We start from the raw sequence: 27139 nt of genomic DNA, 5'->3' as shown, positions 1-27139 counted from the left end.
TCACCATCTCTGGCATGTATTTGCTATTCATAATACAGCCTTACTATGGTTCAAGTTCTACTTTGTCAACAGAACACAAAATTGTTTCTGTAAATGGAAAACATTCCAGCCCAATTGATCTATGTTTTGGTGTTACACAAGGCTCTGTTCTCAGCCCCATTCACTTCCTTTTATACACTAAGCAGCTGTCAAGTGTCATAGATCAACAACCGGTATCTCATCAGTTGTATGCTTATGACACTTGAATATACAAATCCAGCTATCCAGCTGAAGTTGAGGCTACCATCCAAGGCATAGAGAGCTACATTTCCAGTGTGAAGTTATGGATGGCATGTAACAGGCTGTTGATGAAGGATGATAAAACTGCAGCCATTCTGATCACCATGTAAAGACTTTCTTATTCATATCCTTTACACAAACAATAAGTATCCCCAATGCCAACATTAAATTTACAGTCAGAACAAAATTCTATGTATCACTCTTGACAGTACACTCATTACACCAACATGTAATGAACATTTGCAAGGCTGCTTATATGGAGCTGAGACCCATCAGCTCCATTTGCAATTTTCTTTTGGTTGATGCCTCTGATTTGTGAGTTCCTTAGTACTTTCAAGGCTGGATTCTTGTAATTCACTTCTGTCTGGTTCGTCTCAGTGTCTACTACAGAAACTTCAAAAAGTTCAAAACAAGGCTGCTCGGATTATCCTTAGAATACAAAGAACTAAGTACACCTCCACCTGCTCTGTAATCTTCACTGGCTCCACGTTCAATCCAGAATCAAACAAAAACTGTTCACTATGCTAGATTTCATTGACTGGCTCCAGCCCAATATACCTATCTAACCTCACCCATGTGTACACTCAATGTGTACACCCTGTTGAAGGTGTACTTGACAAAGCCACATATCAAATGTGCCTCGTGGAAGACCTTTGTGCATGAATGTCCCTCATGGTATAGCAAGATCACATCTGGTGCCTGTACAGCAGAACAGCAGAAAATTGCTATAGCGTATAGAAAATGTGCCACTCATAAAGCCAGAGCTGACAACACTCTACTATACCAATCTTTGTGTGATCCACCTGTCAACCCTACTGAAAAAATCAGAATACGAATTTTTGAATTTATCTCACGATTCCCAGATTTTAAATACAAAATCCTGATTTTTCAACTCCTCGAAAGAAAGAAAATCTATTTTTGTACAAAACATTTTCCATTTCCCTGTTTCTTTATCTGGTTTTTCTGTGTCTTGTATGTTTCTTAGTACTTTACCTGAAAAAAACGGCTTGATTTCTGGTTTTCGTCTGCCAATACAGATTGTCCCACAGTGTGGTTCTCTTTATCCGACCCTATCAGCAAATCACAGTGCCATATTGGATAAGTTTCTCAGCAAGAAGCAAAAAATAGAAGAAAAGGAAGTAACTGTGAATTGTCACTGGCCAAGATAAAGAAATGGGATCAAAGATATAGGAGTGATTGGAAGAAGCAGTTTGCTTTCATTTATCCATTGACTCGTGGGGCCTATTATGCATGCTGCCAATGTTGCTCACACCATCTTTCAGTACAATGTGGTGGTCTAGATCACATAAACACATTGCTAGCATTGCAGATGTGTCTAAACGATCTGTAGTATCGTTTAAGGACCTGGTCTTTTTCTCCAGCCGAATGGAAGGAATCAACACTGGTGATCTGCATACAGTTTTAGCTTTACCAAATTAACAATTTAGATGAATTGAATGTGGAAAGATCAGATCATCAGTGGGGAAAAAAAAGGATGGATCTGGCCATCTGTTGTTTCCAACCCTTGGGAGAGTAATGCTATCAATACTTTTAATACCGCACAGCAACAGCAATGCTGAGAGAGCATTCTCAATGGTCAGAAAAAAACAGAACTAGCCAAAGAGCCAGCCTGTCAGCATCAACCCTGAAAGCTATTCTTGTTAGCAAATTTGGCACCCAAGGACAAAAAAATGGTGAACTTTTGCAGAAATGCAAATCTGCAACATACAATGGACTGAAATAACAAAAGTTGACATCTTTATCATGATATATATGCCTTACTCTTGTACCTCATGATTTTCTACCCTGCCTCCTGATTTTTAATGGTGATTTTCCTGATTTTGATTTTTTCAATGTTGGCCTCACTAGTCATCTCCGTACACACTGCTTGACAACAGAGAACTGAAGCTGTGGTCATGATCGACACTAATGGACAAACATTATTATACACCCTATGGAATGAGCTCCCCAAAGCAATTAGATCAAAAGCAATTCTGAATGTGTTCAAAACAAAAGCATATGACTACGATCTCGAAAGGCAGTTTTTGTTGTAAATATTGAAATACATTCACTCTATGTTATTCTTTTAATGTATTTCACAGACACTTTGTGCTTTTATACAAAATGTAATTTTTTAAGAAAGTTTTTCTATATGGTATTGACAATAGTTCATCCTGAGATCCTCAGGGGAGAATAGTATAATATACTGAGGAATCCTCATCAAATGAAGTATTTCATTATTATTATTATTATCATCATAAACTTACGCTCCTCTTCCAACATTTGGATTCTCATTGTTCCCACTCTTCAAATAAAGTTGTACAGACAACGTTGTTTTGCTTACCAATGCCCAGCTATGTGGAACAAATTGCCCATAGATCTTAGACACAAGGACACTGTTATCTCATTCAAGAGTGGTCTAAAAACTCACTTGTTTTGACTATTAAAACTCACCTAATTTGATTACAAGAACAGACTTAATAATGTTTACTTCCTTAATTATTGTCAGCATGTTTTTTATTTTTAATTTCATGGTGTTTGTTTTTGTCATCTTTATTTTTTTAATGTTTTTATGTGTGATATAATATTGTAAAGCTCTTAGAGCTTTTAAAGATTAGGTGATGAACTAAGTCCACATTATTATTATTATAAGTATCATACCTTCTAAACTGCTGAGTAGGCATTCACCAAACTTAGTAGGTTAGTTGTCCACACTGTAACCATCAGTAAGAAAGGTATAATTTTATTATTTCTCCTACAGATTCTCAGGGTGGAGGTCAAAATCAAATGAAAAAGTTGCAATGGCCTCATTCTTTTAGACTTTTTTTGCCAAACTGTCACACTGGGTACTGTATACAGTTGTTGAAAACAGCTCCACAGAATTCAGGGAGCCAATTAATGATGTTTGAATGTTTATTGGAATATGAATAGCCAGTAGATTGTGACATTTGGATGTTTATTGGAATATGAATAGCCATTAGATTGTGATGTTTGAATGTTTATTGGAATATGAATAGCCAGTAGATTGTGATGTTTGAATGTTTATTGGAATATGAATAGCCATTAGATTGTGATGTTTGAATGTTTATTGGAATATGAATAGCCGGTAGATTGTGATGTTTGAATGTTTATTGGAATATGAATAGCCATTAGATTGTGACATTTGGGTGTTTATTGGAACATGAATAGCCAGTAGATTGTGATGTTTGAATGTTTATTGGAATATGAATAGCCATTAGATTGTGATGTTTGAATGTTTATTGGAACATGAATAGCCAGTAGATTGTGATGTTTGAATGTTTATTGGAATATGAATAGCCATTAGATTGTGACATTTGGATGTTTATTGGAATATGAATAGCCAGTAGATTGTGATGTTTAAATGTTTATTGGAATATGAATAGCCAGTAGATTGTGATGTTTGAATGTTTATTGGAATATGAATAGCCATTAGATTGTGATGTTTGAATGTTTATTGGAATATGAATAGCCATTAGATTGTGATGTTTGAATGTTTATTGGAATATGAATAGCCATTAGATTGTGACATTTGGGTGTTTATTGGAACACGAATAGCCAGTAGATTGTGATGTTTGAATGTTTATTGGAATACGAATAGCCATTAGATTGTGATGTTTGAATGTTTATTGGAACATGAATAGCCAGTAGATTGTGATGTTTGAATGTTTATTGGAATATGAATAGCCATTAGATTGTGATGTTTGAATGTTTATTGGAACATGAATAGCCATTAGATTGTGATGTTTGAATGTTTATTGGAATATGAATAGCCATTAGATTGTGATGTTTGAATGTTTATTGGAACATGAATAGCCAGTAGATTGTGATGTTTGAATGTTTATTGGAATATGAATAGCCATTAGATTGTGACATTTGGGTGTTTATTGGAACATGAATAGCCATTAGATTGTGATGTTTGAATGTTTATTGGAATACGAATAGCCATTAGATTGTGATGTTTGAATGTTTATTGGAACATGAATAGCCATTAGATTGTGATGTTTGAATGTTTATTGGAATATGAATAGCCATTAGATTGTGACATTTGGATGTTTATTGGAATATGAATAGCCAGTAGATTGTGATGTTTGAATGTTTATTGGAATATGAATAGCCAGTAGATTGTGATGTTTGAATGTTTATTGGAATATGAATAGCCATTAGATTGTGATGTTTGAATGTTTATTGGAATATGAATAGCCATTAGATTGTGATGTTTGAATGTTTATTGGAACATGAATAGCCATTAGATTGTGATGTTTGAATGTTTATTGGAATACGAATAGCCATTAGATTGTGATGTTTGAATGTTTATTGGAATATGAATAGCCATTAGATTGTGATGTTTGAATGTTTATTGGAATATGAATAGCCAGTAGATTGTGATGTTTGAATGTTTATTGGAATACGAATAGCCATTAGATTGTGATGTTTGAATGTTTATTGGAATATGAATAGCCATTAGATTGTGATGTTTGAATGTTTATTGGAATATGAATAGCCAGTAGATTGTGATGTTTGAATGTTTATTGGAACATGAATAGCCAGTAGATTGTGATGTTTGAATGTTTATTGGAATACGAATAGCCATTAGATTGTGATGTTTGAATGTTTATTGGAATATGAATAGCCATTAGATTGTGATGTTTGAATGTTTATTGGAATATGAATAGCCAGTAGATTGTGATGTTTGAATGTTTATTGGAACATGAATAGCCAGTAGATTATGATGTTTAAATGTTTATTGGAATATGAATAGCCAGTAGATTGTGATGTTTAAAGTAGTTAACCTCAAGTCTTTTACACATATTTCCAAACAAGTTAAAGACTGTCAAAAATGTTATATAAGGCTATGTCAGGAATTGGAGATCAACATTTTTGGGATTGATCTTAACTATTATGTTAAACTTGAATTCAGCCAAAGCACATTTTTTTCACTAAAACACTATGGCAATATTTAGCTGGTTCTGAATAACAAATTTGCTTATCTGACCTCAAACCTGGTGGAATTTACATGAGATTTTCACTAAAACGCTGCTTCCAATTATTTCATTGGTTCTCAGTGAAAAGATCTGGCTTACCAACATATCCATCTTTTTACGAAGGATTTTTAAGAACTAAACCCATTGATCTTGTGGTCAAGCTAAAGGTCATAACTTGCTTGTGCTTATGAATGCAGTGACCTGTACATATGTAAATGAATTTTGACCAACTTTGTATTCAGCTGCATTCCAGTGATCAAGTTGATAGCTCTCTCCGATATTGATTTTATGATTTTGACTCCAGTTTTTAACTGTACTGGAATGCGAGTCTTATGACACAGGTAACACAGACTATTATAATGGTATGTGAGTCTGCTGATACAGGTAACACAGGTAATATACTAGAATGTGAGTCTGATGACACAGGTAACACACATTATACTGGTATGTGAGTCTGATGACACAGGTAACACAGTATACTGGAATGTGAGTCTGATGACACAGGTAAAAAGTAATATACTGTAATGTGAGTCTGATGACACTGGTAACACAGACAGTATACTGGTATGTGAGTCTCATGACACAGGTAACACAGTATACTGGTATGTGAGTCTGATGACACTATTATACTGGTATGTGGATCTGATGACACATGTAACACACACTAGTGTAGTGGCATGTGAATCTGATGACAGGTAACACACTAGTTAACTGGCATGTGAATCTGATATAGGTAACACACTAGTAAACTGGTATGTAAATCTGATAACATAGGTAACACACACTAGTAAACTGGCATGTGAATCTGATGACATAGGTAACACAAACTAATATATTAGTGGGTGAGTCTGATGACACAGGTAACACACACTAGTAAACTGGCATGTGAATCTGATGACATAGGTAACACAAACTAGTAAACTGGCATGTGAATCCAATGACATAGGTAACACACACTAATATACTGGCATGTGAATCTGATGACATAGGTAACACAAAAAACTAATATACCGGTGTGTGAGTCTGATGACATAGGTAACACACTAGTAAACTGGCTTGTGAATCTGATGACATAGGTAACACAAACTAATATACTGGTGTGTCAGTCTGATGATATAGGTAACACAAACTAGTAAACTGGCATGTGAATCTGACGATGTAGGTAACACAAACTAATATGCTGGTGTGTAAGTCTGATGACATGCGTAGCACAAACTAGTATAAGTAGGTAACACAAACTAGTATAAGGAAAGAGTCTGAAATAAGCTTAAGCTTGCTGTACATTTCTCTTGTTCTGTTTTTTGCACTTTCTGTCATGGTCTTTGTAAATAAATACAAATTAAATCAACAAACAAGAATATATTTTTATCCAAGCCAGTCTGTGGATGTATCAGACCAATACCTTGATTGTTACCACTTTCAGTAACATCAGTTGTTCTTTTATTCCGTAATAATATTATAAATGTAACCTGTTATGTTTATTTAATTTATATTATATGCTAGTTTTTAATTCATTATTTGCTATGGATAATTGTATTTTCAACTTGACCTTGTCCAAAATCAAGTTCTGTCTATACCTGACCTGAATCACTGATTATCATTTTATAAATATGTTTATCTCAATCTGAATCCAGAACATTGGAAAACTCCATGAAATGCCAGGTCTATGTTTTGTTTACTACATTTTATGTTATAATTTTAGCAACAGACCTAATTATAAAAAAATTTTATCTTGTAAACTTTTGGAACCTTCCAGAACGAAATTTTCCATGAGGTAAAAGTTTTTTTAGAAAATGCTAATTGTGACATGATGTCAAGTAGAGGACCGTTTCATCTTGCTTATCTAGAAATTATTCATTCATGCTTTTTTGATCTGAGCATAATCTGTATTACTCTTGTATCTAGTATTTTGTTTGGGCTGGAATTTATTTATTCAAATTATTTAATTCAAGTTATTCTTCTCTGGAAATACAAGGTACTAAAAAATAACATTCTTGGAAATAATTGGATTCTTGAATTAATAGTGAACTTCAGATAAGGATACATTCTTGGATTGTATTATTGTGATTCAATAACAGACTGTTGGTACATCAGTATGATACAGGCCATCACAAGCACATCGACACATCCTGCATTGGATTTATTTTGGAATACCACTAATGTTTATTCGGAATCATTAGGATTTGTGTTGGTATTTCTAGGATTATATGGGATATAATATGCAGTACCTTTTTACATTTTATTTTCACTTTGTATTCTAGGGCAATACATTTTTGGTTGAATTTTGCTTAACTTGTTGTTTTTTGCACTTTTCTATTACTTAGTTTAAGACCATGTAGTCATAATAAACCTAACTTAGCATATGTGTATATCTTGACATTAAGATACGTGAGCTTCTCTCCACTCTGTCAGGTTCAGGTCAAAAGTCGTGGCAAAGAATTTTGGATAGCACTTACATTTATATTGTGAACTTGTTAGCTCAGGACACAAATTAAAATATTTTTCTTACCAAATTTGGTATGTTGGAGTTAGTAAAATATATCAAAAATGTTTCAATACTCAACAGAAATTGACTTATGGTGGATTCATGGAAGCTCTTTTCAGCTCTTAGAGCATTTTTGAGGGACTCTTGTTATCGACATATTGACATGTCAAAATACAATTTTGTTCACCTAAATGTTATACTAGTTCAGACCTTTTTAAAGTATTCCAAAAAAAAGGAGATAAGACAGGAAAGGAAACCTGTTCAAGATTTCTTTCAGCTGCTTAGGAAAAATGAATGATTAAATGGTAGTTCTAACTATCACTAAGTATGGGCAGAAAGGTCAAAATATAGGAAATGTAAAAAAAAAATTGATTAAGTTTTAAAGAATTTAAGATGAGTTTGAGTTAATTTCCCAGCGTGTCTCAATTGCACATGAAAAATACAAATTATCACAGCAAGTCAGAATTAGACTGTCAGTATATAGAATGAATCATTTATAATTATCTCAATGAAATAAAGTGTGGAAGGTTTTCATGGTCTGTTACACAGACTCTTATCAACTGTTTTTTATGCATCTTCATAATCTGAATTCATCATCATTATTTTTTGTATTGTTTAACTTTGTTCTGTGTGATTTATATTAACAGTTCATATGTTGCTTAACATTGTTATTCTGTGTGATTTATATTAACAGTTCATATGTTGCTTAACATTGTTATTCTGTGTGATTTATATTAACAGTTCATACGTTGCTTAACACTGTTATTCTGTGTGATTTTTATTAGCAGTTCCAAAATGCATTTTATGGTGACTTAGTAAAATTAGAACTAAATGGCAACTGGGTGACTTTAATTGCTCAGGCTGTCAACACAAAAGTTTCTCTTAATTAGCTGTATTATTTAAAACCATTCTGTGGATTTGGCATATATTTGCATTCATTTAGTATATTAATTTTAGGTAATGGTTCGTTTTCCAGTAAATAGTAAATTGCACTTCTGTGTTCTTTATCACAGGTTTTGGAGTTTAGATCTCTCTATGGCCAGAAAGTTGAGAAGTCAATTCAGCTAAAAAATGGTGGCAATATTGACCTTCAAGTGACCTTGTTAGTCTCCAGACACAAAGAGCTCTTCTCTGTGATGCCCTCCACTATCACAATACAGCCACATAGCCTCTTCAGAGTCAAGGTTATTTTCTTTTGTCCTAGCACCAAGCCAGACAAAATAGAGTGGTAAGTTTGTTGTATAACATTTTATGAGTCAAGGGATCACTTTTATTTAAGTGTTGGTTTTGGAGGTTAGCTCATATGACTTTGATCTGATGTGAGCTCAAGATACGGATCTGCATTCTTCGAGCACCATGCATTGTCTGTCAGCAACTGCTTGATACCATTCTGAAGACAATATTTATAACTGACTTGAAATACCAGCATATATGATTACGGTCTTGGACAAGACGAATCATGATTGAAATGCACACACACATACACATACGAAATAAGGTAATCTTGCAACTGATTGGCTGAGCATTACCACAAGAGGCCTTTTATATTTTTTATATTATATTGATCAAACCTGGAATGTGGATTTATATTGTTAAGATATTGAATGTATTTGATCATGAACAAGATCTAGATAGATTTATGAGACAATATTGTATATTATCAGTGGAGCCTGTTACCACACAGGTCATCTTTTGAACTGATTATGCTCATACTTTGTAAATAAGCTTGTTACATCATGCTTTTGGAGAGGTTCTATAAGAAGTGCATATTAATAAGGTCATCTTGCAACTGATTGGCATAGCTTGTATCTCAATAATATATTTCTTATCAGATTTTTATACAACTTGGTACATAGGTAAACTTTATTTTTATTATTATGAGTTTCAATTTTGCCTTTATTTTGAGAAACGATTTATTAGACCCTGGCAAAGTAGGTAAAACAGGCTCATAAATTATCTCATCAAAATCTGTAGTCACTGTGGTAGCAAGTTCTACTATGAAATGATACAAATGGTTCGAAGAAAGTTGATGTAGGAAAATAAAAATACTTAAAATACTACATGCCATAGTTAATGTATATCTTGGGACAATGTATATACTGGAACAATGTATATACTGGGACAAAATAAATTATTCTTTTCCTGTCCCATAACTTACACATTTCATTACCTAAATTTTATGTCCCAGAAGTTACAGACACAGAACAAAATTGTGTTGACTTTGCCACCCCTGCTGCAAAAAAGTAGTTGAATAGAATGCTTATTCATAACACAGTGAAAGAAATTAACCTTTTTCATGTTATTTATTTTTAGTTTTTATTCTTCATAAGCAATTTAATGTGCATTGAAACTTATCTATTGTCCAGATTTTTGCATTATAATGTAGCATATGTACACATCAATAGTGTGTGTCGGTTGTGTTAAATAAAACCATTGATATAATGTTCATTTATGTGTTGACGAATCAGGTATGGTTCTCCTCTACACCATCTGAGTGAAGAGGCTAGCTAAACTGAAAGATATTAGAATCCTTTGTGCCTGTCTTGTGTACAAGCTCTCCATTAGATTTAGCAGTAAAAAAATAAGTACTACCAAGAAAAACTGGAATCACATTTCAACTGGTATATGAAATGGGTCCTATGGACAATGAACTGAACAGTAGTATACAGCTGGTATGTGAAATGGGTCATCATACAGACCATGAAGTAGGATACAACTGGTATGTGAAATGGGTCATCATACAGACCATGAAGTAGGATACAACTGGTATGTGAAATGGGTCATCATACAGACCATGAAGCAGGATACAGCTGGTATGTGAAAAATGGGTCATCATACAGACCATGAAGTAGGATACAACTGGTATGTGAAATGGGTCATCATACAGACCATGAAGTAGAATACAACTGGTATGTGAAATGGGTCATCATACAGACCATGAAGTAGGATACAGCTGGTATGTGAAATGGGTCATCATACAGACCATGAAACAGGATACAACTGGTATGTGAAATGGGTCATCATACAGACCATGAAGTAGGATACAACTGGTATGTGAAATGGGTCATCATACAGACCATGAAACAGGATACAACTGGTATGTGAAATGGGTCATCATACAGACCATGAAGTGAATAGTAGTATATAACTGGTATGTGAAATGGGTCATCATACAGACCATGAAGTAGGATATAACTGGTATGTGAAATGGGTCATCATGCATATCATGAAACAGGATACAACTGGTATGTGAAATGGGTCGTCATACAGACCATGAAACAGGATACAACTGGTATGTGAAATGGGTCATCATACAGACCATGAAGTAGTATATAACTGGTATTTGAAATGGGTCATCATACAGACCATGAAGTAGGATATAACTGGTATGTGAAATGGGTCGTCATACAGACCATGAAACAGGATACAACTGGTATGTGAAATGGGTCATCATACAGACCATGAAACAGGATACAACTGGTATGTGAAATGGGTCATCATACAGACCATGAAACAGGATACAACTGGTATGTGAAATGGGTCATCATACAGACCATGAAACAGGATACAACTGGTATGTGAAATGGGTCATCATACAGACCATGAAACAGGATACAACTGGTATGTGAAATGGGTCATCATACAGACCATGAAACAGGATATAACTGGCATGTGAAATGGGTCATCATACAGATCATGAAACAGGATATAACTGGCATGTGAAATGGGTCATCATACAGACCAAGAAATAGGATATAACTGGCATGTGAAATGGGTCATCATACAGACCATGAAGTAGGATATAACTGACATGTGAAATGGGTCATCATACAGACCATGAAATAGGATATAACTGGCATGTGAAATGGGTCATCATACAGACCATGAAATAGGATATAACTGGCATGTGAAATGGGTCATCATACAGACCATGAAGTAGGATATAACTGGCATGTAAAATGGGTCGTCATACAGACCATGAAATAGGATACAACTGGCATGTGAAATGGGTCATCATACAGACCATGAAATAGGATATAACTGGCATGTGAAATGGGTCATCATACAGACCATGAAATAGGATATAACTGGCATGTGAAATGGGTCATCATACAGACCATGAAATAGGATATAACTGGCATGTGAAATGGGTCCTACAGACTATGAAGTGAATAGTAGGACATAACTGGTATGTGAAATGAGTCATATAGACCATGAAGTGAATAGTAGTATACAATTGGCATGTCAAATGGCACCTTCAGACCATGAAGTGATTAGAGCGTCCGCCTCAGATGCAGGAGTTCGCTGGTTCGAACCCCGGCCAAGTCATACCAAAGACATATAAAAATAGTACTAACAGCTGCCTCACTAGGCACTCAGCATTAGGAGGTTAGTGTTAGGGCTGGTCAGCCTGTTGTCAGAATAATGTGAAAGGGTGGGAAATCATGCTACATGTCTACAGCATGATGCCCCATTGCTAGACATCACTATGAACTGCCAGACTGCAGACATTGTAGCAATATGGCTGAATTTGTTTAAAAGCTATGTTAAAAATCTAAATCACATACACACACACAGCACTAGTCTACAGTGGTAAATTACATTGTGATACATTACACAAGTCTCTTTTGTACATATCAATAGCCTACTGACATTGAATGGGAAGATTTGCCATAACCTGATGAAGATTGTTGTCATTTGTCACCAAGCTTGCATAGCAAAAGTCAGTAGAAGATTGACATTAGTGATGTTGGTGACTGGACATGTGAACATTCAGTCTCCACCATTGCATTTCCATACTGAAAAAGATCTTTACAATGGACCCTTATTATAAAACCCCTCAGTATATGACTGCCCCCATATAATGCAGCTATGGCCATGGTTTAGATTAAATGATAACATTCTATTATTATTGCTAACCCATTTATTACACATAAAAAACTATGTAGACAACCTTTTAGAAACATCCCTTATTATAAGGTTCCCTCAGTTATAACACCAGTTGCTCTCATGTATGAACAATGCTATAAAGAGGGGGCAATGTATAGAATGTTAAGCAGTGTATTCCCCAGGGGTGTAAACTTGAGGGTTAAAAAAAAACTTGGTGTCAGAACTGGGGGTCAAATAAAAAAAAGTACTGACAAATTTTAATCTGACCTGTATTTTTTCAGCTTGAAAGAGAATATTGCAACTTGCACAACATACTCCTCTCTCTCTCTCTAAAATAGAAATAAAACAACAAGCGTAATTAACACAAATGCATTGTCCATTCAAAGAATTATTTTATTTGTTCATTGTTCTTTTAGTTTAAAGTTGTATTTTTAAGTCTTCTTATAATCTTTTTGTATCAATATTATAGACCAACACATGACATATAAGCCAATGCAAAAAGCCAGAAAAATCTTTTTAACCAAATGGAAGTTAATTTACTGCATGTCATAAAATGTGTACTATCATCAGTTTCATTGTACTTCAACCTAAAACACATTTATCCAAAAATCAAAAAGGCTAATGATTCATCTTCTCTTTATTAAGTTACACTTGAACTTTTAGAGCTTTCTTGTGTTGCAGCAAATTAAAAACCAATAAAATCTGCAACTTTACTGATTTCTTTCTTGTAAAAGAAAGGCTTGGGTGAGAATGTGTTCTTAAGATATCTTGTGGTGAACAAGGGTTGATTTGTCAAAATTCTTAAACCCTGTCACGAATGGATTTTTCACTTTTACTGTCTTTGCAATCACACGATCAGAAGTCACACCAGTAATCCCAGTGCATGTGCCATATTCCAGTCAAGGGAATTATCTTCTCCATTTTTCATAAAAGTTATATCCACAGTTACTATTTTGTGTTCTGCTTCTTTCAGTTTCTTAGCTAGTGATTCTCAGTGCACGCCGTTTTAATCTGGAGATCAATTTTAATGCAACAAGCATTGAGGTTAAATATCTGGACAACGCGAGCTTGAATGAAATCGAGTGAGAGCTCGTGAGATATGGGGAAATTACTCCATCATAACATTGCCTATGCTAGTCTGGTTCCTGTTTCATATACTCCATATAGAGGAGTGCGATGTAGGGATCATACGAAACAGGGACCAGACAGTACTTTTGCTCAAAGTATACACAATGCAATCCCTCATCCATAGCTTTGGGTATTAAACAAATCATTATCTCATTATGCAGATCCTTTGTCTCAAAATAACGCATGGCAACATAATGTGTGCATTGATTTTCTCCAGCATGCATCCCTGACACACAAATGTGCATAAAGGGAAACACTAGTTAAGTCTTTGTTTTTATTACAGCCTATTACTTCTGCACCATGAGCCAGATGGAGATCTGTATGAAATACCTGTTGTAGGTCATGTGTTGGTTCCCTCAAAGTCAGATCCACCTCTCATCTTCAGTGACCACAGCCAGCTCCCATTCTATGGGGTCCCAATGGGACACAAAAAGTAAGAGACTAAAAATTTTACAATGTTCTCCTATGAGGGACTTTTTAGGAAACACCACCACCTCCTGCCACTTAGTGTATTCTATCGTGTCAGTGATTTTAAACTGACTTCGTTGTTGTTAAGGATAAACATATAAATGAATAGATAAATTTTTATAAATTATTTTCATATAAATTGTTTCATAAATCATATATATATATATATATCATACCTGTCAACTTTTCAAAAGCCAAGTAAGGGGATTGAATCATAAAATAGGGAGATTGGGACCTAAGTAGGGAGGTTTTTTGTGGCATTTGTTAAGCTATGTTTTCACTAAATATTGACCAATCTTCCTGGTCCAATACATGTGAAATTCTCAAAAGATGTTCTGTTTCTTCTTGTTACAGGCCTTATTTCCTCCCAGAACACATCCTCTTTCAAATTCTGGTCAGCTGTGGCCAAACTGTACAATAGCTAATGGTTAGTCTTAATTAAACAAGCAAGAAAGCCAGTGTGACTAATTAACAGCTAATCCTTATAATTGCAGTTATCTTGCGAAAAGGACTGGCCCACCAAAATTATTCGAAGAAACCATGTTCTACAGTGTGTGTTATGTAAGCACCAGCAATTGATTGGCAAATAAACAGTGCCTTATTTCTTTGTAACTAGCGGTACCTCAATACACAGTCTCAAGCTACATGTACTGTACAAGTGGCAACTTATTTTCCCACGTTTTAAATTCCTTTTTTTATTCTCAACACGAAAGGCATTTAACATTGCTTATTAAATAGCATATTCATTCTGAATAATTTTTTATGGGCACATAAGCTGTGTGGTATGTTTCTCCATTCCTTTTAATGTAATGATGGTAATTAACGTTTATATATATGGTACAGTAATGCCATGTGTTCACTCCTGTAAGTTTCTTTGGTGGGTATGGAGATGCTACAGCATCACAGTGATAATTCTTGGGATTGAAACTAACTGCTGACAATTTTATTGTTGTAGTTTATTGTTTGTTGTGGTTAGTATTGTTGTAAGGTTAGAACATTAATAAATTGACTTGAATAATGTTTAAACTATACATTCTGTTTACTGAAGAAAAATGTAATACTTGGGAGTTTAATGCAAAAATTGGGAGATAATATGAAATCAGGAAGTAGGAGTGGAATGACCCCAAAAATTGTTGTTTCTCCTGCCTGGAGAGTTGACAGGTATGATATATATATATATATATATATATATATATATATATATATATATATATATATATATATATATATATATATATATATATATATATATCTATATATATATATATATATATAGCAAGAGATCAAGATTTATCTTGTTTACAGTTAGACTAGGTTTTTCCGTTAGAAATCTCCACATTCTGTTACATTGTAGGTCAAGTGTAAATGTGTATAAATAGGAATTTGATATATAATTCATACCTGTTTGGAGATCAGTCTGTTGGAATCCAAATGTCAGGACTCATTTGAAGAATTAAGACTGTTAATTGAAATGCACTGGTTCTTTCAGCACCTAATTTCAGCCAATTATAATCAATTTCTGTTGATGCCAGTGATCTCGATGTAAGTGGAGTATTGATTCAAGAAGATATTTTGATGTGGATCATCCAGTGTGCTGTTTTTCTAAAACAAATCATAAATTGAAAATGTTTAACCCTTTACTGCACATTAGTCAGGAGGTTTAACTTCCTGATTTGCACAGGATTTATTTATTAATTCAGTAATTTAGCATCCCTTTTTGAGTTCACTTCTTGTGCAATATTAATTTTCTTTATAGTGGTAAATTTATTATGGACAGTGGATGGGTACTGAGTATACTTTATTTCAGCATGCAGGGGAAATATGATTGGTTGCCATGGCAACCAAATCCAGCCTAGAATGTGTAAAAATCGTCACAAAATTACATATTTTTAGTATTCATTTATATTAAGCTCTCTACTTTCTTGCTGAATCAGTCAGGCTTTGAATTTTTTCAATTTATGATTGTGAAAAGTGAGATGTTTTAATTGTTTGGCTTTGATTATCCAAGTTTGATCAAAAATATAGGCACACCAGTTGTTTTGTTTTCAATTAAATGTTAAGATTTAATAATTAAAATCAATTAAGTTTAGGCTGTATATTCTGTGTTTATATTTTTCTAGGATGTACTAACATTGGTCTTAAACATTTAAAATATAAAAAATTAATTTGCTCAAGCATTTTGCTTTATTGAATTTATACCAGAAAGTTTGGTTACTATGGCAACAAAAAAAATGTACTGATAATATTACAATCTTAGAGACGATTTTATACCAAATATCCCTAATGCAATGCCAGTGTTCAGGTTAAAAAACTTGAAAGTAAACCTATGAATAACAACACATTTCATAAACAGCATGAAGGTAAAAGTTATAAAATCATTTGTATGCATATTTATTGACATACATACATTCATATGTACGTACATACATACATAACAGACAGACACACACACACACACACACACAGAGTACTTGGGTACTGCATTATTTTGATACAGACACAAGTTAGATACCACTATGACCACTGATGATGAACCAAGATCTCTAATACTAAGACCTAAGAATTTTACCAAGAAAAACTGAGATCATCTTTTAAATGTGTTACAAGATTTTCCTGTTGATGCAAACTTTAGATAAGTGGGAATTACTGTACATAATTGTGGATTTATGTTGCATCATGGAAGCAAAAAGAATTTTTGATAAATGCCATAAGTTTACATTCAAATAAACAAACTTAAATTTATTAAGCAGTCCTTCAAATTCAAGTGCGTTCCTCTTTTAAATATATTGTTTATTCATAAAAACTCTACATAATATTTTCTTTAACCCAACATACTTTAAGCATGCCATTCCATTAAATCTCTGTTTTGTATGCAATATATAACAAGCTGCTGTCTTGTAACAAAATTTGATATGTATAAACCACGTAAATGCATAAGTGTGCAAGATGTCAGAAAGCATTTTAACCCAAGTTTTAAATAATATCATCAGTACTAGTGATTAACGAATCATAGGCATGTATAAATTGGCAGATTTAAAGTAATATGAATTCAAAGCTCAAAATAAAAAGTATGTTTTGGGTATAAATCAACTTGGCAAAAGTACAGTACTTTTTGGCAATCAGAATTAACTTTAAATTAGGTATTAATAATATTCAACCAGGTGCAAAGAATATATTTGGAAATCTAATCTGTAGTTTGTTTGGAAGCACATGGTTTATATATTTCTGTATGGAGAACATAATCAGAAAATAGGTGTGTACTCTTGTCTTTAGGATAAAATAAAGCCCCCAAAACAGACAGTTGTCAAAAGAAAGTAAAATGAACTTGACTTGCAACAGTTGCTTACAAAAAATATTTGCATTTCAAGAGCAGATACGAGTTTCAATATACCTGGTGTGTGTGTGTGTGTGCGTGTATATATATCTATATATGACATGGGCAATAGATATGGTCTCCATAAAGCTGACTTTTTTTTTTTAATGCACACTTAAGTAATATAAAAATAAAGTTGTGTGAACATCAAAATTTCAGAGGGGATGCAATAGAAGCTTTTATTACAAAAGTGGCACATTTTTGGACAAAGGGGTAATTTTTCAAACATTACAAAAAGGGCATACTGGTACAAGTATTTTCGAGTGAAACAAAATGGGAATACTGATATAAACATTTTTTTCAGCACAAAAAAAATGTTTGGTCACAAGCTCTCATTCATTTAAATATTCTATATTGAATAAAACTGCAACCTATGAAGATTAATGCAACATAGCACAGTTTTAAGTATGTTTTTTAATGATCTGGACAGTGTGTAGGGGATGCTAGAAAGGTCAGAGGGGAGGGCATTAGAGACAAATATAGTAGGAGCATCCCTTTATTTACATCTTATTTCAGTACTTAGTGCCAAAGTCAGACTGAAGGATTATTAAAAATATAAACCGCTCCACTATATACAAAATTAATTTTAGATAATGTCATCACAAGCCATGAAATAGTCGCAAAAATCAATGTCTGAATCACACTATCCAGAAGTAATGAACTGATAAAGATGATATAGCCATTATTGATTTCATGGTGTCATTTTGTGGATTAAGAAGAAAATTAACACATGTAGTTATATGATAAATCTGGCATACAAGATGTTTTGCTTTTTGGGAATCAATGACCATTTTATTATGACAAAATATCAAACAGGATGATTATCATCAATATTAAAACATGGATAAACATCTGCAAATAATTTTCAGGCAAGATGAACGTTAATTAAAAAGAATATCTTAATTGGAGACAGTCAGTGGTAGTGGGAATATATGTATCTGAAATCTTGACAGCCAAAATGGTGTGGAACATATTTTACTAATATAATAGCCATATCAAATGCATTCAGTTTGTAATTGTACCACTAACTTTGTAAACTTGTCCCAAGGATGACAAAAAGATCATAATTGGATCTCTTTAAACAAGTTTTTAATTAAACCTGCAATATTGTCCTCAAGGCTTTCATTGGTAAAAAGTTAAGTAAATTCTGTGAACTAAAGCTTGAATAAATACGACATAATAATCATACATGTATTTTAAAATAACCACCAACATAAACTTTTTAAAATGAAGCCAAATAATGGGTGGATAAATTACTGAATTTGCCTAAAACCATTTAAATGATTATCATGTATTGTGTACCTCTCTGCATCTGTAACAGATAAAAAATCATTACTTTAATCTCTTACCTTTCACTAAAATTTAGATTTACTGACCAAAATATGTTATGCCTGCTGCCGAAATGATATCTCTAAACTGCATAAACAAGTCCAGTGTCTATTTCAATTCTCAAACTTTCCTAATTAGATTGTTTAAAATTACTTACATATATTATATTCTGGATTATGTATTGTAATATATTGTATGTACTGTATTTGTAAATCTAAAACCAGGCACATCTTCTGTTAAAATCATAAAACTGAAACTTGACTGATGTGTTGTGTATACCTCACTATATTTTTATATCGCTGTAATTTCATCATTTTTGTTCTTGAGTATGTTATTTAAAAACCAATATGAAATTAATTTATTTCTTCTCTGTATCCCTTATCAATGAAAAATATTGTTATGTTAACTTAGTTGTATATAGTTGTGAATTTTCTATGATGAAATTTTCAGAATCGTAAAACCCATCATTCTACACTCTTGTTCACAGTAACAACTTGAAATGTGTTCTTGTAACCATATTACTGCTGATTAAAAAAGGTTTTTTGTAAACCCCTGATGGGTTTAGTGATTGGTGGTAATTGAGCATACAATCAGTAGAGATGTGCAATACTTAGAATGATTTATGATTTTAATGGTTTTCAAAATACGAAGTGCACAATTGACTCATGATTGAGGGACATGCTATAGTGTATCAAGTTTCTTGTGAAATTTTAATGTATATTAACTTTAATAATTTTAAAATGATATGTGACATTAAATAAATATTTAAAAGTAGTGAAACATGTTTCTTTAAGAGCAAATCCTAAATTTTAACGCAATAAACAAAAGCTGTCAAATAGTAGAGTTGATCAGAATTTGTCATGCCATGTGACTAATGGTTTTTCCTTGTTTCTAAAAATAGACGATTAGTTGAGGACTTCATTTGTATATTTCGTGTGCCAATTATTATTGCAATTGGCAAGCAAATGCTATTTAAATATAGAAAACCCATACTTTTGATAAACTGGTGAGTTTTGGTCATATCTTTTTTTTTTTAAATAACAGATATGAACCAAGAAATGAACACCAAGCAGGAACTTAGTTTTAGCATTTAGCCTTGGTCCAACGTTTAAAGTTTGCTCTTTTTTGGTGTTACCTTTATAACAATAATCTGGACTAGTTAAAACAATTGCATATTCCCGTGTATATTATAAAAAATCTTTGAAGTATACTATTCAAAATTTAAAACGACTTCAAATCGCAACCAAGGGATGATGAGCACATGTTTATAAATGGCAGACACGCTGTTACGTACAACTGTCGAGTGTAGATTTAACTGAGCAGCTGCTTTAATCCTGCAAATAAACAAGTGATTTGGTTCATAATTATTTTCTAGATTCATTCTTGCAACCATATAAGTGATATTTATGCTTTTACAGACTTCATTTTTCTAGTACTGGGTATCTTAATAGAGTCTGTCATGAAAGGCATCATCATGTTGTAAAGGGGTTTTCATCAAAAGGTGTCATCATGCAGTAAAGGGTTAATTCTTGCTGAATTAAGAACGTGTTAGTTTCAAATTATATGCACCACTGCACTAGATTTAGTTAATCTCTATAAAATAAATGATAAAGACTTCACAACTAATTCTTTGAAAATCTTTGCAAGAATAAATTCTCTGCTTGATATAATGTAAGAAACCTTAAGCACTGTTAAGTATTTGCATGTGTACTTGTGTACACTAACACTAATTGATGACCCCTTTTTGAAGTTAAGAAAGGGTCATCATACTTACGAAGATTGGGAACCTCTACACTAAAGTTGACTCATTGTAGAGGGGGGGAGAATGGGAGCAGAAAAAGAAAAAGAAATTAGATCTAGATATGAAAATACAGTTTTGAATAACATGCATTAAGACAGATATATTTCCTGAATGGGAAAAAATCAGTTTCATTAGTGCTTTACCCACTGTGGTGGTAAAAGTGGTATTGACACTGTTGTGATACCATTTTTCTCCCTCTTTTTTATTTCAGTATCTCATTATAAAATTGAAATATATGATAAAAACCTACATCATCAACATCTCTGAAAAGTTCCATAATGAATGAGATCTATGTATATTAATGAGGTGACTGAGTTTCTTACCACTCTAGAGGCTATTTCTAATCTGACTGTCTTTGATTACTCTGCATCATGGTGATAGGTCATAGTCTACCTATATGCATGTATATGTCTCATTGTGATAGGTCATCGTCTGTCTGTATGTATGTCTATGTCTCATGGTGATAGGTCATAGTCTGCCTGTATGTACGTCTGTGCATGTGTCTGTCCATCATACAGCATTATTAGGGGAACTCCATCTACACTGACTGAATGAGATCGATCATATTTGGTATGATGTTTTACAATGATGAGCATTGTAACCAGAACTCAATCTTCACTGATTGAGGATGATCTGTCATATTTGGTATGATGTTTTACAATGATGAGCATTGTAACCAGAACTCCATCTACACTGATTGAGGATGATCTGTCATATTTGGTATGATGTTTTACAATGATGAGCATTGTAATCAAACTCCATCTACACTGATTGAGGATGATCTGTCATATTCGGTATGATGTTTTACAGTGATGAGCATTGTAACCAGAACTCCATCTACACTGATTGAGGATGATCTGTCATATTTGGTATGATGTTTTACAATGATGAGTAGATGACTGAAGTTTCATATTATAATAATAATAATGAGGAGGACTTTGTATAGCATCTAATCTTTAGAAGCTCTAGGCGCTTAACAACATTAGACAACACCTAAAAACCCATATATAATGATATGATTACAAAAAACAAACACCATGAAATTAGAAAAAAGAAAACATGCTGAAAATATTCAAGGTAAGGAAACATTATTAGGTCTTTAAGTCTGTTCTTGCAGTCGAAAAGTCGAAATAAGTGAGTTTTATGAGCACTCTTGAATGAGATCACTGTGTCTTTTTGTCTAAGTTCAGTGGGCAATTTGTTCCACGTTGCTGTGCCCTGGTATGCAAAAGAATTTTGTCCATAATGACTTCATTTCGTAGTGGGCATATTGAGAATATGAGTGTCAGAAGAGGAGTGTAAGTATCTTGCTGGTGTATACACATGGGTGAGTAGGATAGGTATGTTAGACTGGAGCCCATCAGTGAAACGTAGCACAGAGTACAGACTTTGTTTTGATTCTGGATCGAATGGATAGCCAGTGTAGGGTACAGAGCAGGGGTGAGGTGTGCTCTGATCATGGTACTCTAAGGATTATCCAAGCAGCTGTGTTTTGAACTTTTTGAAGTTTCTGGAGTAGATATTGAGATGAACCAGACAGAATTGAGTTACAATAGTCCAGTCTTGAAAGTACTAAGGAACACACAAGTGTTTTAGTGGCATCAGCTGAAAGATAATTGTGAATGGAGCTGATGCGTCTCAGCTCAAGATATGCAGCATTGCATATGTTCATGACATTTTGGTGGAATGAGAGAGTACTGTCGAGATGTCCTGGATGAAGCACACTGGGAACAGGGAGTCTGGAATCAAAGGTCACATTCTCACAGGTAATACAGCCTTGAAACCAGAACTCAAACTACACCGAATGATATTGATCATATTTTTTTGGGGGGGAGGGGATTATTAGATGACACAATGAATGATGCAGGTCATGAATGCAGTGTGAGGTGATTGCTGGGTATATCGATTGTTTGGAGTTTGGTGGCAGGAGAAGGGTAAAAAAAAGAGAAAGTGCAGATATTTTAGTTTATAGAATTAAACAATATAAAAATTTGTTTTCATTTTTTTAGAGAGAAAACAATGGGGATCCTGAACAAATATGATCATCCTGTCACAATGACAGCAGAAATACGAGGTCCAGACTATCAGGTATGTAGTTTCTGACAGGAAGCTTTGCATAACAATGCTATGTTAACAATGCAACTAATATAGTTTCTTTGGAGGCTGGTGGGGGATGGTGACTTAATAAGCAAAGGGCAAAACATAGTTATCAATTTTCTGATGATGAGAGATGTGACAATGTCATCATCAGTCAGTGGATCTGTGTGTTCAAGTTTTATTTTAAAGAGTATACATGTCAGGAAGTGGCATAATAATACAGTGTGCAGGCAAGTAACCATTTTATGTGGTACATTTGTTTTCGCATTTGAATGCATAGTATGCATGTCAGGAAGTGGCATAATAATACAGTGTGCAGGCAAGTAACCATTTTATGTGGTACATTTGTTTTCGCATTTGAATACATAGTATGCATGTCAAAAAGTGACGTAATAATACAGTGTGCAGGCAAGTAACCGTTTTATGTGGTACATTTGTTTTCGCATTTGAATGCATAGTATGCATGTCAAAAAGTGACATAATAATAAAGTATGCAGGAAGGTCCCATTTTATGTGGTACATTTGTTTTCGCATTTGAATGCATAGTATGCATGTCAAAAAGTGGCATAATAATACAGTATGCAGGAAGGTTCCATTTTATGTGGTACGTTTGTTTTTGCATTTGAATGCATAGTATGCATGTCCGGAAGTGGCATAATAATACACTGTGCAGGCAAGTAACCATTTTATGTGGTACATTTGTTTTCACATTTGAATACATACTCCTGTCATTGGGTTACCTACCCCTGGTAGGATTCTACAATGCTGTAGATTTGATGATAAAATGCCACATGGAGAAAAACATACCCTTTGAAAACTTTATGACACTTAATTCAGATTGTATTTACTGGGATTTGATAACTTTATGACACTTAATTCAGATTGTATTTACTGGGATTTGATAACTTTATGACACTTAATTCAGATTGTATTTACTGGGATTTTATAACTTTATGACACTTAATTCAGATTGTATTTACTGGGATTTGATAATGTTATGACACCTAATTCAGATTGTATTTACTGGGATTTGATACAGTGTCTGAAGATTTTCTAAAACATGCACGAAAACATCCATGGGAGTCTTTACTTTTGGTGGCAGTACACAAAGCCAATAACATGGAGAAAAACCAAGGCTCAGACAACATATGGGTCAAAACATTTTAATAGCAGTGATAGATTCTAAATGAGTGAGCTGTGAGGAGCATGATTTGAATAAAGTGCCCTTTGTCCACTTATCACACCAATGTAACTGTAAAAGTTATTCTTTTGTTCCTTGAAATACAAGTAAAATAGATTTTTAAGGACCCGTTTCTGGTAAATAACAGGGCAGAAAAGAAAAGTCTAATTTGAGCTTTTAGGATACACATATTTTGCCTGATGAAGTTTTATTTTCAGTAGTTGTTTGACCTTCTTGTTGTTGAAATGTTGCACAAAAGTGCCATTCCTTAAAAAGTATTACAGTGTTCCCTTTTGTGCAATAAAAAAAATCAATAGAAAACAATTTATCCCCACCCCCACCCCGAACAATTTATTCAGCTAAACCAACTTAAGACTCAGGCAACGTCCTCCATACAAGCATGGCCAATCCATTTTGACCAGCCTAGTCCTGCTACAAGGGATCTTCAGGGACAGAGACCTCAACACATACACGGTTAGTTAACTGAAGTCGATCTGTCATCCAGTCTGTCAAACCCTTTGTATACATGCAATTATAGACCAGTCTAAACCACATTTGGCCTCTATTTATGATGCCAGGATCAATTTGTGACAGATGTCACTTCTCAGTTCTCTCAAACCTTGGACACTAGAAGGGGCTCGTTAATCAGTGACCAATTGGAAATCAATGTTTGAACTTTAGGGTATTTAAGAGTTTTGTCACAGTGAACCTTGACACCTCGCCAGCTCCTTTTCAAGCAACTCAATGCAGGGAAAGATTATGTTTGTTCTCAGGCTCCTTCATCACTTCTTGACCATACCATGTCACAGGAAGACTCTGCCTTCAGAGCTTTGATTGAAGAAGTTTTCCTTCTTTTACCTCTGGAGTTCTGCCTTCCTCCTCCTCCTCCTACCCTATCAACCTCCTGGACCAGAGGTCCAACATCAGTTGATCTTATCATGAAAAGGAATCCAACTTCAAATTACTTCTGCAGTCTAGCAGAATCACATACATTTTTAACTGTTTACATCATCAATGACAAGATCCCAATATCGACTATCACTTTGTCTTAAAAGCGCCTCTATCAAATTTTCATCAACAGTTCTGCTATTGCCATACAACAGTTGACCTGGCATCACAGCTTTGGGGATGGCAAAACAATACTCTATTTGTATGGATTGAACATCTTTCAGTGACACTCATCTATTAGTCTGTATTGTGGTAGCCATGGACTCTATATTGGACTTGGTATCAATGGCCATCCTCCAACAGAGCTCATCTTCGCTTACTCCAAATTCCACAATACAGGCATAGGAGTCAGTCTTCAGAATGGCCTGGGTCTTGAATTAAATTGCTCGACATACTTAACCAATGTCACAATGCAGTCACAGCAGCTGCAGATTTGGAATGAGATGCACTGCTCTCCACCGCCACCTTCCTTAAGGATCATCTTAAGGCCAAGCTGCAATCACAACTATTATCCTCAAATCTGCATTTTAAAGGCCAGATCGACAAAGTACACAAACACTCCTCTAAGGAGATAAATTTTCTCTCAACTTCATAACCCATAGAGGGACTTTAGGAAATCAACAAAAGGAACCAAATGGCACAGCTCAAACACAAACCTCCGACAAGCTGTCCTGTCATAGATCCTCTCATCGAAAACCAGTGCTCATGAACCAAAGTGGACAAAAGACTGAAACAGTGATCGCTTATGCCAGAGATTCTCTACACAAAAATGACATCTCCTTACTGCCATAGCCACAAGTCCCAGTTGGAAGAAGGATTCAATTCTTTGCAGCTGAATGGGACAAAATTTGCCACAATGATCAGTGGACCCAATTGGTGGTTTAAGATGGACTCTACTTCAGCTTCAAAACACCTCTTCCTCTGTCCAGAGTTGGGGCTCCAAGTGGCCGAGTGGTCTAAAGTGCTCACCGTTCCAGATCACTGCCATCTCACCTCTGTCTGCGTGGCTTTGAGTCCAAGGCTCGGCTAGCGTGGGTACGTGGGAAAGCCTGCCAGTAGCTTCTCGTGGGTCAGTGGTTCTTCCCTGGGTTTTCCAAGGTTCTTCCTCCACCAGTTATACTGGCCGCCGTGTATAGCCTATCCTGAGCTGAAAAATGGCGTTAAACCCTAGAACAACAGCAACAACAACTGTCCAGAGTCCCATCAGCCACCAACATTCCAACAGACCCATTCAAAACCACCACTTTGCAGCAAGAAATAAATGATCTCCAGAAAAGGGTGGTAGAAATCATTCAGAATATAAATTCCCCAGAATTTTTCCTAAACGTGTACCCAAAGGCAAAAAGCATTCTGCGCACTGTCATCAACCTAAGCCATCTGAATTCGTTCACACTCCCTGGTTCTTGATGGAAACACCATGTTGCATTTTGAATGTCATTCGATAGGGAGACTTGGCAATCAGTTTGGACTTAAAAGATGCATTTCTTCATGTCCCTATTCACAAGGCTTCCAAAAAATTCCATGATTCTCCTACAACCACATTTATCAATTCTGAGTGCTCGGATTTGGACTCCATATCAGTCTCTGTGTCTTCACTTGTCTGATAAACCAGACATCAAGTTACCTGGATGACATCTTGCAAAAGCATTAGGTGAGTTATATATTAGAACACAATATGATAACCATTGTTAAACTGCTTACAAATCTGGTTTTCCTCACCAACAAGGAAAAATATGACCTTGACCTGATCTCAACAATTTGTTCTTCTAGGTATAGAATTCAACACATACGTAAACAAGAGTACATCTCCCTCAAGAACAGGCCTAAAAAGTCAGGACCATGGTAACTTTGTTACCTTTAAGGGAATCTCTCTCTGCAAAGGGGAATTCTTCACCTTCTAGGCTTGTTTAATGTGGCAGGGTACCTCATCATCCTAGGTTGCATTTATATGCACCCATTACAAATGATTCTTTTATTGCAGTGGAGGCCAAAAGTTAGCCAGTGGACCAACTTCTCCCCATTTCCAGAAATATCAGGTACCATCTGCAGACATGAAGTGACCTAACTTGGCTCACAGCGGGTATGTCTCTGCAAGTACTACGACCATAGATCACAGTCTTTACAGATGCAAGTGGGGGGGGCAACCTACTACCATCTT

At 34.6% G+C, this 27139-nt stretch overlaps 1 protein-coding gene across 1 annotated transcript in view; it reads left to right on the top strand.

The window, feature by feature from the left end:
• The window catches only part of LOC149787296 (uncharacterized), a 134084-nt gene that overhangs the window by 62202 nt on the left and 44743 nt on the right, over positions 1-27139 (top strand). Inside the window, exons 13-15 of the mRNA XM_089977835.1 lie at positions 8781-8995; positions 14069-14218; positions 22766-22844. Of these exons, the coding sequence (XP_089833961.1) occupies positions 8781-8995; positions 14069-14218; positions 22766-22844 (444 nt within the window). The remainder of the gene's footprint in view (positions 1-8780; positions 8996-14068; positions 14219-22765; positions 22845-27139) is intronic.

Source organism: Sinohyriopsis cumingii, chromosome 12, assembly GCF_028554795.1.
Source record: "Sinohyriopsis cumingii isolate HCF-2022 chromosome 12, ASM2855479v2, whole genome shotgun sequence".
Taxonomy (NCBI): domain Eukaryota; kingdom Metazoa; phylum Mollusca; class Bivalvia; order Unionida; family Unionidae; genus Sinohyriopsis; species Sinohyriopsis cumingii.
This window is presented reverse-complemented; position numbering and strand designations above follow the sequence as displayed.